The 15999-nt window shown below is 38.8% G+C and overlaps 1 protein-coding gene across 6 annotated transcripts in view; it reads left to right on the top strand.

Moving 5' to 3' along the window:
- Positions 1–1153: 1153 nt before the first annotated feature.
- Positions 1154–15999, top strand: part of camsap3 (calmodulin regulated spectrin-associated protein family, member 3) — a 31414-nt gene continuing 16568 nt past the window's right edge. For all 6 annotated transcript variants that reach the window (XM_043235689.1, XM_043235690.1, XM_043235692.1 and 3 more), the window contains exons 1-2: positions 1154–1611; positions 12603–12868. In XM_043235689.1, the coding sequence (XP_043091624.1) occupies positions 1479–1611; positions 12603–12868 (399 nt within the window). In that variant the 5' untranslated portion in view covers positions 1154–1478. The remainder of the gene's footprint in view (positions 1612–12602; positions 12869–15999) is intronic.

Genomic DNA, 15999 nt, shown 5'->3' on the forward strand with positions numbered 1-15999 from the left:
AAAAAAAGAAAACGGCGCATTTAGTCAGTGATGTCACTGTAAACTTTCATTATAGTTTAAAGTTTATTCCGTCTGTAGTGTGATTTGACCGTTATTTTTGAAGTTTTCCAGTCTGTGTTTATATAAATGACCATAATTGGTTTATTTTATTTTATTCGCAGTACGTTTTGAACATTGTTTCCACTACAAACGAAAAAAGGAAAACCGAAGAATGAAGAAAAGCAAATGCCCTGTTCCTCCCTAATTAGATTAAAATAGTTCTCCGAGTTAATCTTCTTACAAAGTTACAGCAGTGGTCTCTTTAACATCATGTGAGCTGCACCGTTGCTCAATTATGTCCTCTGTTAGGTTTGTCCACAGCTGAGCTGTTCTTACGTTTCAATTTTGGTGAAAAGTCCTTAATGCTCAAGTGCTTACATTGTTTTGGTGATTAACAGGGTTCGATAGCCGCTCGATGATGACAAGCTCTGGCCTAAACAATTGTTATTTTATAAAATATCCACAACATCACGCTGGTCAGAGTGAGGTGAAATAATAGGATACACATTTGCAGCAAAATACGTCCTTTTCTCAAACGCGTTAGTGCTGTGAAACGATTAACCTCACACAAAATAAAAGATTTAATTTACGTTATAAATGTGTGTGCGATGTGTATATTTATTATGTACATATAAATACATGCATGTATACATTTAAGAGAAAAAAACTGTATAAAATAAAGTATGTACATGTATTTATTTTAAAATATATGTTGCATATGCTTATATTTATATACACGGAATAAATAAACACACACGCACATATTACGTAAACGAATTTTTTTTTTTTTTTTGGATGCGATTAATCGTTTGACAGTAAAAGAAATACAAGAATTCTGTCCAAAAACCCAAGTAAACTAGTGCAGTTAACTTTACTCAGTTTAGCATTGTAACACCGTGACTATTACATGCATTGCGCTGTTCATAATGACTAATACTTCCCCTTCGCACCCTTCTGGGCAAGTTCTACCTGTCCTGCACCTGTTTCCATGAGTTAAAGCGCCTTCTTACCTGCTGCTCGAGTTCACATTCCTAGCCCCGCCCCCCTCAGCCTTGTGTCCTAAATTCTGATAGCTGATTGGACGCCCGGCGCGATGATTGACAGGAGTATGGAGTACCTGGAAATCAGACGCTTACGGAGCGTATCAGCCAGAGGGATGTGGACTCTGAAGCGGCGTCGAAAATAGTGAAACATCCCGGGGAACACGGCCGAATCAGTCGCTCCGACAGATCAAAACACACCCACACGTAGGAAAAGAAGACATAGAGAGGATTAAATTGCAAATTCCTATATTTTTTCCTCTGGATTGCTCCCCTGAACGTCGGCCTTTCTCAGTCCCAATGCTGTGGTCGCGTGAAAGGAGAGGATGACTGTTTGATTTTGTTTCACTGCTCACCGCATCGCCTTCCTCTGTTTTTTTTTTCTGTTTCGGACCTGCTATGGTGGACTCGAATGCAATGAGGAAGACTTTCGTGGTCCCGGATATAAAGCCATTGGATCAGTACGATTTGCCCAGAGCCAAAATCTGCGCCAGTGTTGGGTGGCTTCTGGCGAAATCTTACGGCAATGCAGGTAAATACAGCGGCCGTGCGTCAACCCCTAGCGAGCTGCCTACTTAGGTCGCGTTTGTTTTTCTTCTGAGTCGCTTTAACAGCATCGTAACCCAAAACTGCGCAAAATATGCTAACCCCCCCACCCCCCGCCAAAAAAATACAGTTTAGCTATGCAGCTCGCTGGGTTATGAGACACAGCCGCTCGTGTCTAATGTATTTCTGTTTCCTGCTCAAATCCTGTGCTGTTCTGTCCCTCACCTGTGTCTTTTTGGGCCAGCGTTTGCTCATTGTTCGGTGACTGCGGAGGGAAGCATGTGTGAAGGTGAACGGCGTGTAAACTCAGCGTTTTTTCACAACACAAAGACCGTATGAGAGGTGGAAAGCAGCTGCTGCTGCTCGTCCAGCGGTGTCTTGCTAGGATAAACATTAAGTCTGGTCCTTAAATTATAGCCTTGATAAATCAACAGTCACATCCGAGGTCTAAAAGTGTGTTTTCCTCCCATTTGGCAGTGATAAAACGCGAATAATTTTATTAATTTTTAGTATGTACAATCTTGTGAAGACCAAGCTGTCACAAAATGTTATAAATATAATTATAAAAGTAATAACTGTAAGTAATTTTAAAAATAAAAACACCTGGATAAAACGAGCTATGCTTTAATGTGAGAGAGGATGCATGTGCCCGTGATCATTTTCCATGCGGGCTTAATCCATGCAGTAGACATGTTGTTGTCTGGGAATTATGATATGATGGGACGAAACGCAGTTTTGAGCTGAATATGAATAGCCTATATGTGTTTTGTGCGCCTATGTGTCATGAGGCGCGCGCACGCCCACATTCACGAGCCCTTTTGTTAACACACCCACGAGAGCACTTAGACGCAGGACGTCTTGGTTTCTGACAGAGCCGAAGGTTGAGAATGGCCAAAACCCCTAGCATGCTTTGGAGATATTAAAGAGGCGTATAAGCCGACGTGACGTCGAGCAGTGACGGCAGCGTCCTGCGGTGTGACGTCATGGCACCACTTCCGCTGCTGCTCGTTAAAGTGTAAACATTTTAAAGTTAAAACAGGATGAAATATGCATTGATTTTAAATAGCAGGAGTCAGGTACGGAATTTATATGTTGAGTATATCGAACAAGGCTTTTTCTTCAGTTGGTTCTGTCAGTAAAAATAAATATTTAAAATATTAATATAATTAATAATGAATGAATTAATTAATATAATTAATATTAAAATTAAAAAATTATATATATATATATATATATATATATATATATATATATATATATATATATATATATATATATATATATAATTAAATAAAATAATAAAAATGAAAATGTGAAGTTTGTTGTGTTTAGGTGTCGAGTGGATGTTTCTACATTTTTGAGAAAAAAGCCTTCAAAGATGCGGGCCGTAATTAAAACCTACTAATGCAAATGTATGAAGTGTCACCAAATAAACACTTAAATGTGCATCTTGAATGTTTTCTCTCCGCTAGTCAGAATAAAGCTTACAGAAGCAAAATAGGCCAAAATCTCAAGCTTTACCTGTTCATGGAAAAAACCAAAACAATCGCTCTGCCTGTATGGTCCGAGACACAGTTCCAGTGTCCAAAATATGCATTTTAATATGTAACAACCGAATGGTTAATGTCAAAGTCATTTTTCAACTCAATTAGTTTCCCACCGTGCCCGTGCAGCCTTGCATACGTTTGTTGCAATTTTTCTCTTTTGCTCTTGTAGTCTACACCAGCAATTGTTTTGGGGATTTTAAAGCCAGCATGAGAATATTTTTTCATTAGGCCTAGCTTGTGCATCACTCGGCCTATGGCGCACGGCGTATAATCTCAGTCTCCCCTTCACACTCGGATGAGAAGGACCTCGGCGTACGGTGAGGTGCTCGCGAACAGCTCACTGGCCTGCGAATTGAAACTCGCACGTAAAAGATGTTTTTCTTGCTGGGTGCAGCGGACGGGGTAGTGAGTGTGTTTGTGTGTCCTTGGATTGTTTTTAAAAAGCCCCATTGTGTTCGCCTAATGAACCACTGTTAATTCAGATTGTAAGTCTGCATTCCTGCGCTTGCTTTAGTACTTGAGCCCGTTTAGAGTCATCGTGAGCGAGAGCACAGGCTGCAGACCTAGATTTAACGGTTCTCCTCACTCAACGTTTAGCTCCGAAACGGGTGGAGAATTAGAAGATAATTAAAGATGTTTTTTGTTTGCATGAGTAATGTAATCTTCGGTCTGCAGTCTGTAATTTTCAACTGCAAACGAGTTTCGATTGCGTAGCGTGACCTCTGTGTTTTCTAAGTTTATTGTATTAAGAGAAGTCACGAATAACTAATATATCTTAAATAAAGAGCGTGATGTAGAGCTGTGCGTTTGCATCTCTGCGTGATGGTTTTAGCCGTATAGAATGCATTGCTTGGTGCAAAAAAAATGGGATAACAAGGTGAGAAAATAAACACTTTGATAAATATTGCTAAAAGTTCAATGTAGTTAAAAATGTATTAGCCTTTTCATTTCTAACAATGTTTTTTGTGCCTATAATATCATAACACCTGTTTGCTTTAGTAACAACGTTAAAATAGGGGAAACTACATAACCCATGATTCTGCAGGGACATCTAAACCAATCAGAGAGTAGCCAAATATCACCTAAACAACAATGTAGCAGTTACCCGGTCCTGTGAGTCACTGTGCATGCTTGCAATAAATGTAAAATGCCTTGTTAATATATAGTGCTGATTAATCGCAATTTATCACATCAAAAATATTATTATTATTTTTGTTTACTTAATGTACTTGTGTACTGTAATGCTTGTTATGTGTATGCGAGTACACAAACATGGATGTATTTATTTAAGGAAAATATGTTAATAAATAATTAATATTAAACATCTATTAATATTAAAAATGTATATATTCATGTATAATATAAAATTAATTAACATAATGTAAATAATTTCAAGATACGTGCTTTGTGTGTGCATTTATATACACATTATTAATTTACAAAGTACACTACACACACAGGTATATCAAAGTTTTGTTTTAGATGAGATTAATTGCATATAATGTAAATAGCGTTTTTATATCTGTTTTTATATTTCTGTGTTTTTTGTTTTTTTTTGGTGTGATTTTAATCTCAGCGCTTTGTAGTTCTTTCCCTCGTTCGTTTTGGCAGATGTTCAAATGCATACACTTTCCCTCATTCTTTTTGGTTCAAATCAAAGTTTGCAATGTTGCGATACACCTCACGACCGGTCGGTTCGGTTTACGACTTACAACTCCTTAACTCCTTAGAATAGGTATCAACGTTTAACTAGTAACTACAACTTTTTTATCAAATCTTCTTAATTTGCTGCTTATTAATATTAGTAAAGTAGTTGTTGAGTTTAGGTATTGTGTAGGATTAAGAATGTAGAATAAGGAATTAACATCTGCTTAATTAGCATTAAGAACGGCTAATATTCTAGTAATATGCACTCTGATAATATGGTTTAAATGTTGTTGTTGTTTTTTAAATGTTTCAGTCACAATATGATCACGCTAAATAAACTCTACGGACATTTAATCTTCTAGATTTTCTCACAATACGCTCCTTTTGCTGCAGATTATTAGTTAGTTAGGATCTGCCCTGAGTGTGAGAAACTGCCACCTCTTTAATTCAGCTGGTTGATGTGTAATTAAGTTGTGAAGGCACTTTTGTTTGTGTTCACTCCCTGCATCAACAGCAGACCTGCACGACCACACCCTCTGGTCAAAGTCACCCGAGTCGAGCCGGAGAGAAATCTCACCAGATTAAACAGGCTTGGCTGGAGAGATAGCTGTGTTTCAGCGTTGAGATGTGTGTGTGTGTGTGAGGTCTGATCCAGCGCTGCACTTGTTTCCCTGCTTGAACCCGATGACATCATCACTTTTACTGTCTGAGCTGTGGTCCTCGTATTCGTACCGGAGCCCTGGCCCCACGCTGAGCTGTAACCCACGCTTTTAAGACACACTGCGCTGCTAATTGCTACCTGTGTTATCAGCGAGAGGTCCGTGCCAGAGTGAGGTTTTTGGCTTCACTCTGGATGAACTCGGCTCAATAAAGATCTATCTTTGGAGCACTGTCCTACATGCGGGAGCCGTGAGTTCAATTACAGCCTGAAACGCAGATGATGAGATCCATGCAGCCGAGGCAAGCTAGTAGTGTAGCTGTTACTTCGGGGGTTAAGGATTTTTCACAGCTTCTAACACGGCGAGCTTCGTTGCAAGCATTTGTGCTATGAGTGTGAATTAGAAAAATCGAGCCAAAAAAAGCCTGTATAATGCAAAGCAAATACCGTATTCAAGATAAAACCCCCCCAATACTTCAATGAAAGAGTGTAGAACCCATTCATGTGTGACCAGACTGCCTTTTTTCATTAATGTAGTGCTTTTTATCTTTCATTCGCCGTTTCTTTTTACATGAAAACTTTTTTTGTCACTTTGTAAAAAGACCTCTCATCTGCACCCGTAATTATAAACCGAACACATAATATGTGAATTTTTTTTAGTTTACGGACACACAAACTTGCACTTTAAAAGCCGTTTTCAAAACTTTTCAGACCCTCAGCCAGACCATTATGTAAATTATTGACCAAAATTTTTTTTTCTTGAAAATGGTGTCGTCTTGAGCGTGAGAACATGAGCTGCATTTTATTTTTTAATATTTGTAAACATTATTAATTAAACTTTTATGTAGCTTCCTTGGTTTATAATTAACTTATAAATTATGTATTATTTATGCACCTATTGTTGTAGTTGTAATTATTATAATTATTGTAATAAATAAAAATAAATTCTTCTGGCACGGTACCTTTTAATATGTACCTTTAAGGTAATAATACACACATTTTAGGTAGTAAATAGCAAATTAAAGTACAAAAGCATACTTTTTGAAAGGGTATGACTCTCCAGCTCTATGTACAAATAACTAGTAACTTTAAGTACTCTGAACACCTTAGCAGCTGTATAGCAACTGTGTGAATTTTTCATAATTAGGTGCTACTGATGTTGTCTACGCAAAATGTAAAAGTGTACTGTCACGGCTTCATTCTGGATGAATTCGGCTGTAATCCTTGGAGCTCTGTCCTAGCTGTAAGAGCTTTCAGTTCAAGTGCAGATTGAACAAAACCGATAAAATAAACTGACACTGATTTCAAGCCAGGTTTTTAGTAGGCAAAACCTACAGCTGTGTAAGACGACATTGATGCTGGTACATCTAGTCCTGTAACAAGGTTTTATGCACATCAGCAAAAAAACACAGCATGCACCTTTAACACTCCCTCTTCAGTTGGTGGCATTGTTCTTATCTCCCTCGATAACTGTAAGGAAGTATAAGACGCTTTTAATGATAAAGTGTTCTTCATCCGTGAATGTTTAAGTACAGCCAGTGTTGTTATGAGCCGATATGCTCGTTCTCTCAAATGGTCGTTTGCCTGTATTAGTCATGCTGGAATCATCAGTGTGACTCAACAGGTGAGGTGGCTGAGAACGGCTGTGGCCTTTGTTTTCTATCATGTTGTTTAGGTAATTGCTTGAAGAACACGCCCTTAAAATCTGAATTCTTCATACTGAAAGCTAAGATTAGAACGAAAGTCCAGTGGCGCTGTCTTGTCTTTTTAACAAGTGAAGTTTGGTCCCAAATTGGCCACTTGCCGATTCACTTTGGTTTGCTGACTCTGCTTCCTGTGTTGGTGTTTGTCAGAGATATGAAGAACGCTTTGTTTGTAGGCACACTTTTGTACAGATGCTGGTCAAAACACAATAACAGCCTTCAAAGTAAGACGTTAATTTATAAAAGTATGTTTTTTTTTTTGTTTGGAACTATTTTTTTCAAGGCTCATTTGTTTGATCGAATCAAGAAGAATCAAGGCTGCATTTATTTGATTGAAAATACACACATTTTTTAAAGATAAAATCTTGATTTTATTAGATATGTTCTTATTTGTAATACACCTGCTTATTGCATGATATCGATGGATATGCCTACTTTTTTTTTTTTTGTCAGGCTCAAGGCAATGTTACGTATAACATTTTGTTGTTGAAACTGCCTTGTCATATATTACGGTTTATTCCTGACCCAGGAGGCCAGTGGATGAGAGCGTGATTGTCATGAAACGTCTGTGTGGTCCTCTGATTGCGCCTGCTGGCCTTTAATTAAAACATAAATGGACTTTAACGCTCAATGTTCCCATGACAACCCCCTTCAAATCTGAGGCTGACCCTTCTCTGTAGTGTAAAGGAGCTATCCGGCTTTATATTGGACACTTGAAACGGTGCTCTCGTGATCCAGATTCTAGCGGTGTGATGTTCTTTTGCTGGCTTTAGCTGCCCGTGTTCGGAGACTTGCTGTGATGTGACAGGCGTGTAAAGCTCAGCTGACCGCTTGAACTGTGGGTGTGGGGAGGCTACATCCTATTTGCCGTTGTCTTTTGTACACTTCTATGTAAAATCTATGTTTGCTTTAGGAGTCCTGCTCAGCTGACTCAAGTCAAACCATTTTAATAAGTAACACTCGGAGCGATCGTTTCTTTAAGGCGATTGATTTCATGTTTCTGTCCACTGCTGCCGTTGAGCCAGACCTCCCGAATCTCTTAACCTTTCACCTCTTCATTGACTGAAATTAGTGTGCGTGTGTGAGAGAACGAAAGCTAATCTGATAGCGTGCACGTCGAGGAAGAACGGAGTGATATGGGTAATGTTTACACATTTGGAGTTGATGTTTGCTGTCATAATAATGTCTAGGTTGTCATGTGACAAGCTCCTTATTGAGAATTTAACTCTTTCCTTGTTGATTCTTTCTTCTACTTATGAGACATCATCTAAATCGTGTGCTTGTTGACTTGAGTATAGGTACCGTAGCAATACTGCTGATGAAACTGCGTTTTGTTAGCTTGCTAATCAAAATAGTGTGCCATTTCTAGTGTCCTTTACCGTGTCTTGACCAAGTTTTTTGTCCATTGAATCTGAAAATGTTGCATGACACAATTGCAGCCAGACAGAACACAAATAATGTATTTAAAACGCATTTTTCTGTAGTTTTGGAGCTACAGTACCATGCATGATGCAGCAAAATATTATACAATAACCAAAACGGTTTTATTCATCAAGCATGCAATTGGCAGAAAAGACATTTATAATGTTACTAAGGATTTATTTTCAATTGCCTTTCATTGTAAACTTTTATTCATCAAAAATGTTAAACGTTAATGACAAGAAATGCTTCTCGAGCATCAGATGAGCATGTTAGAATGATTTCTAAAGGATCATGTGACACTATTGTTGTCAGTATGTAGTAATATTGTTTTTTATTGCTCTTTTTACAGCATTCTTGGTCACATAAATGTAGCCTCGGTTTAATAGAAGAGATTACTTTCAGGAACATCATACAGACCTCAAAACTGCTTGTGGTGTATGCTGTATTATTTAATGTTTAGCATTACAACAGAGCTAGGTTTGCGAATAATCAGGCATACTCTGTTACGGTGACCTTATGTGTTGGGTTTGATTTGAAACTTTCAGAAAAAAAGATATTTATCTAAATGCTTTTTCTGATGACTTTGAATTGTGAGTAGCATGTAATTTGATGAGCTGCTGTTCCAAACTAGTTCTTCTGTGTGTGTGTGTGTGTGTGTGTGTGTGTATCCAGCTCTTGTCCCACTAAATTCCGCCCTAGTTTAGCATCGCCCTCTCTATTTTCAGGTATTACTCTCCCATCTTTTCTCTGAAGGTGCAGTACAGACCAGTCATTCATTGACTGCCAGTCCTACAGGGAAATAAAGCCTCTATCAGCCACCCTCATCTCACATCGCTGCGGCTTTTGCATCCTGCTTTGCATTCTGGGTTCGAGCTGTATATGTCACCCAATGTTTCCCCCTTTTATTTTTTGAATTATCATTGTTTTTTCTTTTCTTCTAATTTATTTAGTATGTCTTTGTAATCTTTTAAACAATTGTCCACTGCTGCTGATGTCACGTATACGGAAGCCCGTTTCCTCGACTGAATAAAAAATAAAAAGGTAATTGCGACTTTAAAAAAAGTTTGAATTGTGAGATTAAAAACTCACAATAATCTTTTTAATTTTTTTCTTCAGTTTTGAAAATAATTGCGATTTGTGTGGACGGGGCATAACGTTTAATCCTCTATGAGCACTGTCTTCATGTGCGTATGCCTCTCTGACAGAGCTCAGAAACGTATAGTTAAAATGATCCCTTTTGCTGCTGATTTCAATCTTAAAATCACTTGTTATTCAAAATATCTGCCGGTTGAGAAATTTCTACCGCTTAATTGTGTCTACTTGTATATCGCCATCCGCTGCTTATCATGGCTGCATTTATTTGATTAAAAAATGTAAAACAATTTTTTACTTGTTTTATCAATTTGAATATTTTAAAATGCAGTTTATTCCTGTGATGGCAGTTGAATTTTCAGCATCATTACTCCAGTCTTCAGTGTCACATGATCCTTCAGAAATCATTCTAACGTGCTGATTTGCTGCTCAAAAAGCATTTCTTCTTATTAAAGTTCTGACGCAAGCTTTTGAACTTTAGTGAACGTCGCGCTGTGGAAATGAAATCTTTCATGTTGGCTTCAAGCACGCAGTGAATTGTTGTTCCTGGTGGCATGAACCTCTGAGTAAAGGTGTACAGTTACACGATTCGCAGCATGCTTTGTGAGTGATCAGGTGGATATCGTCAATTTTACTGATCGCCCACACAGATTGAAAGGCAAGATCAAATGCAAATAACATCATAGAAACTGGTAAGGCTGATTTTAGCTGCTCGTATCAGAAGCTTTTCGTCCTCCAACGTGTCCTAGAACTGGTCCCACAGCTTCTGGCTGCTTGTTAAACATGGATGTGGCGGAGAGGTACCGTTCTCTTTGCGGATTCGTGAATGTGGAAGAACCAGTTCGCGGGGGGGCGTGTGAGGTGTACGTTTCAAGTCTGCGTTTCACAAGGTTTTGTGTGTGTTTGGTGCTTGTTTACAGAAACTGTCTCACACCAGCCTCGGAGCCTTCTCTCTTTGTCCTTTCTCAGGTGTAGGCGCTCGAATCCAAACTATCGGCCTGACAAATCATGACTGAGTAAAATAATCACTTATTATGCGCCCAACGTATGCGGATCGTTGTTTCCCGGCCCACGTGGTTCAGGTTTCACATTTAGCTGGTGTTTGTGTGAGAAAGAGAGAGATGGGCAGGTTGAATCTCTCTTCTATTGTACAGCACATCAAACGCACTGCACACCTGGCTCTTATTGGCTGCACCGACCTCAGCCCTGAACTGCTTGGCTTTTCTTTTGAAGAGGTCCCGGGCTCTGGGTGCCGTTGTGTTTGTGTGTGTGTGTGTGTGTGTGTGTGTGTGCTCAGCTGTGGTGCACCCTGGGGAAAGTGATGTCGTTGTTGCCCAGAGAGCCGATTATTGGAGAGGCAGCGAGTGGAAGCTAGCCAATTAGTAGAAATTGGACCAGGAGTGTCTGCACCATCACTCACTACACTGTGTTTAGTTTTCTGGTGACATGCGTGTTCGTGCGTGTACGGTTTGTTGAACCCTTGCTCTGCTCACTCGATCAGATGATTTGGGCTGTAGGGCACGATGGGGCTGTTTTTCCTCATAGCTATCTTTTGTGTTTTCTTCTGTTAGGTTTGTCTTTCTCTTATGTCTTCATACGTTGTTCAAGGTGTGTTTACACGCACACCACTGTCATTACCATTTGTAATGACATTGACAAATGAATGCATTAATGCATTTATTAAAGAAGGACGCATTAAATTGATCAAAAGTGACATTTAAGTTACAAACAAATGTTTTAAATTCAGCTTTGCATTACAGAAATAAATTTTGAAGAATGTTGCAGACCCCAAGCTTTTGAGACGTAATGTACAATAAAATGCTGATAATGAAGTAAATCATGAAATCATTATTAAAAGCAAGAGATGTTACAACGATTGTATTATTTTAAACCTCCAGGTGATGTAAATAACCAAGATGTTGATAAAGTCCCATGCAAAAGCTAGTCAGTGTTGAATGAATGTTAGTCAGGTTTGGCCTTATGACACACAATCTATTTTGGCTTAATAAGCATAAGGGTTACATACGTCACTGTTGTTTTGTTGAATTTTTTTCATCATTCTGTTGTCACTCAGACCTACTGCATCTAATAACATTAATGGTGCTGATTGCTACATGCACTACTGGTTGACCTACTTTTTGTGCCAAAGTGTGCAACGTGTGACACTGTCCTGTGCATTTTGTGCTACAATTTTATATTTCGTTTACAATAAATGACAGACTTGACTTGACAGACTTGCATCTGTTCCTGTTATAAAATGGCCTGGAAAAAATTGCAGGCAGTTGTTAATTAGTTTGAAGCAATCAACATCAATCAGGATGTCTGTCGTGACACATTTTTCTTGATTAAATGATTAAGGTGCATTGATTATTAAAGAGAGAGCTAGATGCTTTTCACAAACGTATTCGTTGTCACATAAATGTCCAATACTTAATAATATAAGTGCTTCAGTATGCATGCTTTTAAACAAGGGGTTACTGTAATAATAAAAATTAAGGGCTCAACTTTCTTTTAAAGCTCTTAGCAATTGCTTCATGGTGCATAATGGTCATTATTAGTTTTAATTGTTTTAAGTAACCTAATTTTATTAAGCGATATTAATTTGAATGCCATTCTTCGCTAGTAGTTCTAGTGTTTAACATGCACACTAGAGGTGCAGCACAGTGATCTGTGAACATGCTCTTTGTGTGATAACTCTTACAATCCTAGAGTATTTTAGCTTGTGTGAACGCTGAACTGACCAATCAGCACTTTTATGATTGTTTAGCATGTTTAAAGAAGTTGTTTAGTGTACTATATACAAAAAATACACACTATATGCTGTGCACTGCGTACTGTACAGTAGTACAGTAGCATGTGAGTATTTCTCTCTGAACACATCCTGTCTCTCTCTCTCTCTCTCCTGCAGAGAATGTTCCGGTGGAGCTGCGAGACCCGTTCTACTGTGATCAGTATGAGCAAGAACACCTGAAACCTCCTGTCACTCGCCTGCTGCTGTCTCCTGAGCTCTACTGTCGCACTTATGGCCTTCTGCTCGGCGGAAGCCCGGGGGCCGAGGGGCCCCCCAAAGACATCCCAGCACTCCTACAGGTCCTGGGCAGGAAAGGCTTGGCCCCCAAAGACCAGAATGCCCCCGTGACAGAGGCCGAGCTCCGGCAGAAGCCCATCAAAATGGTAAGTCGTATGAGCGCTGTCAGCACATTCCGGTCTGAATTATGTACAGAGCTGAGTTTGGAGTTGATACAATGGCTTTTGTATCTTAAAACTCAGCTGATTTCTTGTCTTGTGCTGAATTGAAAGCCTGTGTACTGCGTTAATATCCCTCCTTGTGTGAACCACACCAGAGACTCAACTTTTTTATCAAGGTTGATCCTGATGTTAGTTAGCTAAGATAAAGAGACCATGTTCAAGTCGAGGCACATTTATTTGTATAGTGCATTATACAATACAGATTTAGATTTCATCGCAGCTTCACGTAAACAAACAAGGGGAAAAAACTGTGTTTGTTGTAAAGTTCATGAACTATAACAAATTCAATTTAATCAGAAACGGAAAACAAAAAGCGCAGAAGACAATGGAGTCATTATTCAGCTCAGTTTAGTTCAATGTTGATTCAGTTCAGTGACAAACAAAGCTCATCAATTTAAAAAAACAAGTTCAGATCAGTTGTAAGCGGCTCTGCAGAAGACAATGGTGTCACGGGAAAACTTGAAATCACATCGTATGACCCCTTTAAACTTTAAACCATAGACCTGTATAGACACCCAATTGGGCGGCCGCTTCAGGTGCGTAAGTGTGGCTGCCATGTTGGAACGATGAGTTTGACGTCATTCACCATGCTTGGCGTCGTACAGAGCCTTTTAAACGTTCTGTGCAGGATTGTGGCATCATTTCAATATTATTGATCACTATATAGTAACATGAGGCACGAGGCAATGAGGCATCTATGCATATATATCTATGCTCTAAACACTACATGTAGTCCAACCTTAATTATTGGGAAAATCCTAATAACCTCAAAAACATATTGCCAAACTCATCTGGGTAACAAGATTTGTTATGAAATGTCACATGTATATTGTGTCTTATGCTCAAATTTCATTAAAAAGCCTCATATTTCAGGATGGTCCAGCTGAAGATTTGAGCAGTTGCAGATTGCCTTTGTTAGTTTGGAGCCAGGACTTGCTCTACTATATTTCATCACTTTCTTCCCTTGGTTGGTATGCCTGTAGTCGTCTTAGGCCATATCTAGAATTTGTGATTAGTATCAGGAACTTCCCATGATGGCAAAAAATAGTGCCTGGGCAGGGACCTCAGTAAGGTCACAAGCGATGGATCTGTGGTTTAATGAGCTTGGATGTCTCACTGTAGTCCAGCAGCTCAGATCAAGGGGGTATCAAAGCTGATTTGGCCTGCCAAAAGTCAGAATCAGCTGAACTTCTTTAGATTAGGACACACATGATTTCGCTGCAGCACTGGGGGATGTTTTCTGGAGGTAAAGGGCTTTTGGGGAGGGGCGGCTCCTGTTTATGCTTGGATTGCAGGGATTACAGCATATAAAGCAGCTCCCCCTCTCCTGCAATCCCCTGAGTAGATCCAGCTGTAAGGGACAGGGCAGTTATTGAAAAACCGCATGCTAAGCCCAGGCTCGCTGGGGTGGGCGGAGTGACACAATGCAGGGGCTGACAAATAGTGGTAGGGTCGAGGGATCAGGCCTTAAAACAATAACTAGACAAAAGACAGCAGACCCTGTACTGATGTAGCACTTTCCTCCCGGTCAGAGAGGGTCCTTCTCACAGCAGGAAGGGCTTTAATGGACACTAATGGAGTGTTTGATTTCTCCTTGGGCCTAGAGCTTTTTACATTAACTGTAGAGTTCCTCTTAACATGCTAGGCGATAGATAGATGTCAGTGTTATCATGATTAGTGATAGGTCAGATTGATTAATCAGGTGGTTTAATATGGTTGTCTAATTACCTACTTGGTAGAAAAGTTTTTCCTTTGTCAAGATCTAAAACTACATGTTAACTAACATATTAGATGCTAAAAATGTTTTAGCAAATATTTACAGTACTGAACACATAATAAAATGTTTTGACTCTTGATTATTAGTTTTATTTAGTGACTTTAACCAGAATTAAAATTCAATTAAAAACATTTTTATTATATGAAAAGATAAAAGATAACTGAAATTACAATATAATAATAGTATTCATTTATATATTATATTATAAAAACTAATATAACTAAATTATAAACTAACTTATTAAAACTACTTTTTAAACTAGAATTAAATAATTAAATAATATAAAAACCAATGGTAAAATCTAAAGTATTATATTATAAAAATAGAAGACATATAAATAAAAATGTATTCAAAATGTAAAACTATTAAACTAAACTGTAAAACTACTTTTTTTTTTTTTTTTTTGGTTAAAGATGTCACATTTCTATTTCTCACCGAGCTCACAGGTGAATTAATTATAATAACAGTAGTTATCAATGACCTTGCAAAGAGCTTAGCTATACCCTTTGACAAATTTCTTTGAATAATTGTAGACCCTGATAACAGCCCTACAAGCTTTATTTTTAATTTTTTTAACCATTCTCTGCAGTGACCCATTTCTTTCCTTTTCTCGCCCCCGTTATACCCAATTTAAATTCGGTGTATTTGTTCTAGCATCAGTTTTCCGACAGAAGCCTTTCTGATCGCCGACTCCTCTGAGGATACGTGAGAGCGTGCGGTCCCTGTGGCAGGTGAAGGTTCGGTCTCTGTCTGGGACTCTGGGCTGCTGGTGTCATGATGTGCTCGGTGAGCTTTGGGCTCATCTGCCGCTGTCTGGCTGCTCGTGGTGCGCTTCCCAGGACTGGCTGTGGGGGCGGCTGGCTGGCTGACTGACTTGACTGGCTGCTGTAGCGGCGTGATGAAAGTGGGTCATGATGTAGAATTAGGATGGAGATGCAGCAGTCTGAAACAAGGCCAGTAAACAGCTTTGGAGCCGTAGTCTGTTTTAGCAATGAATATGCATCAAAATTTGGCATACTTCCTGCACAGAAACTAAAACTTAATGTACTTGCACTAGATGTAATAAATTATTTTTTGGATGTGCATAGATTATACCATAATCCATCACCCCACGGTGTTACCATCTGATTATTTCATAATTGATGAGCTTTGCAACATTGACACTGTTTTAAAAATACATTTAATCAACAGTGAGCTAAATTGAGCTGGATGATGACAATTTGGTTTTCTGTAGAGCGGCTCTACAGCTGTAATTGATCAAAACCGATGAAACATGCAA

The sequence above is a fragment of the Puntigrus tetrazona genome, chromosome 3, assembly GCF_018831695.1.
Source record: "Puntigrus tetrazona isolate hp1 chromosome 3, ASM1883169v1, whole genome shotgun sequence".
Classification (NCBI taxonomy): Eukaryota; Metazoa; Chordata; class Actinopteri; order Cypriniformes; family Cyprinidae; genus Puntigrus; species Puntigrus tetrazona.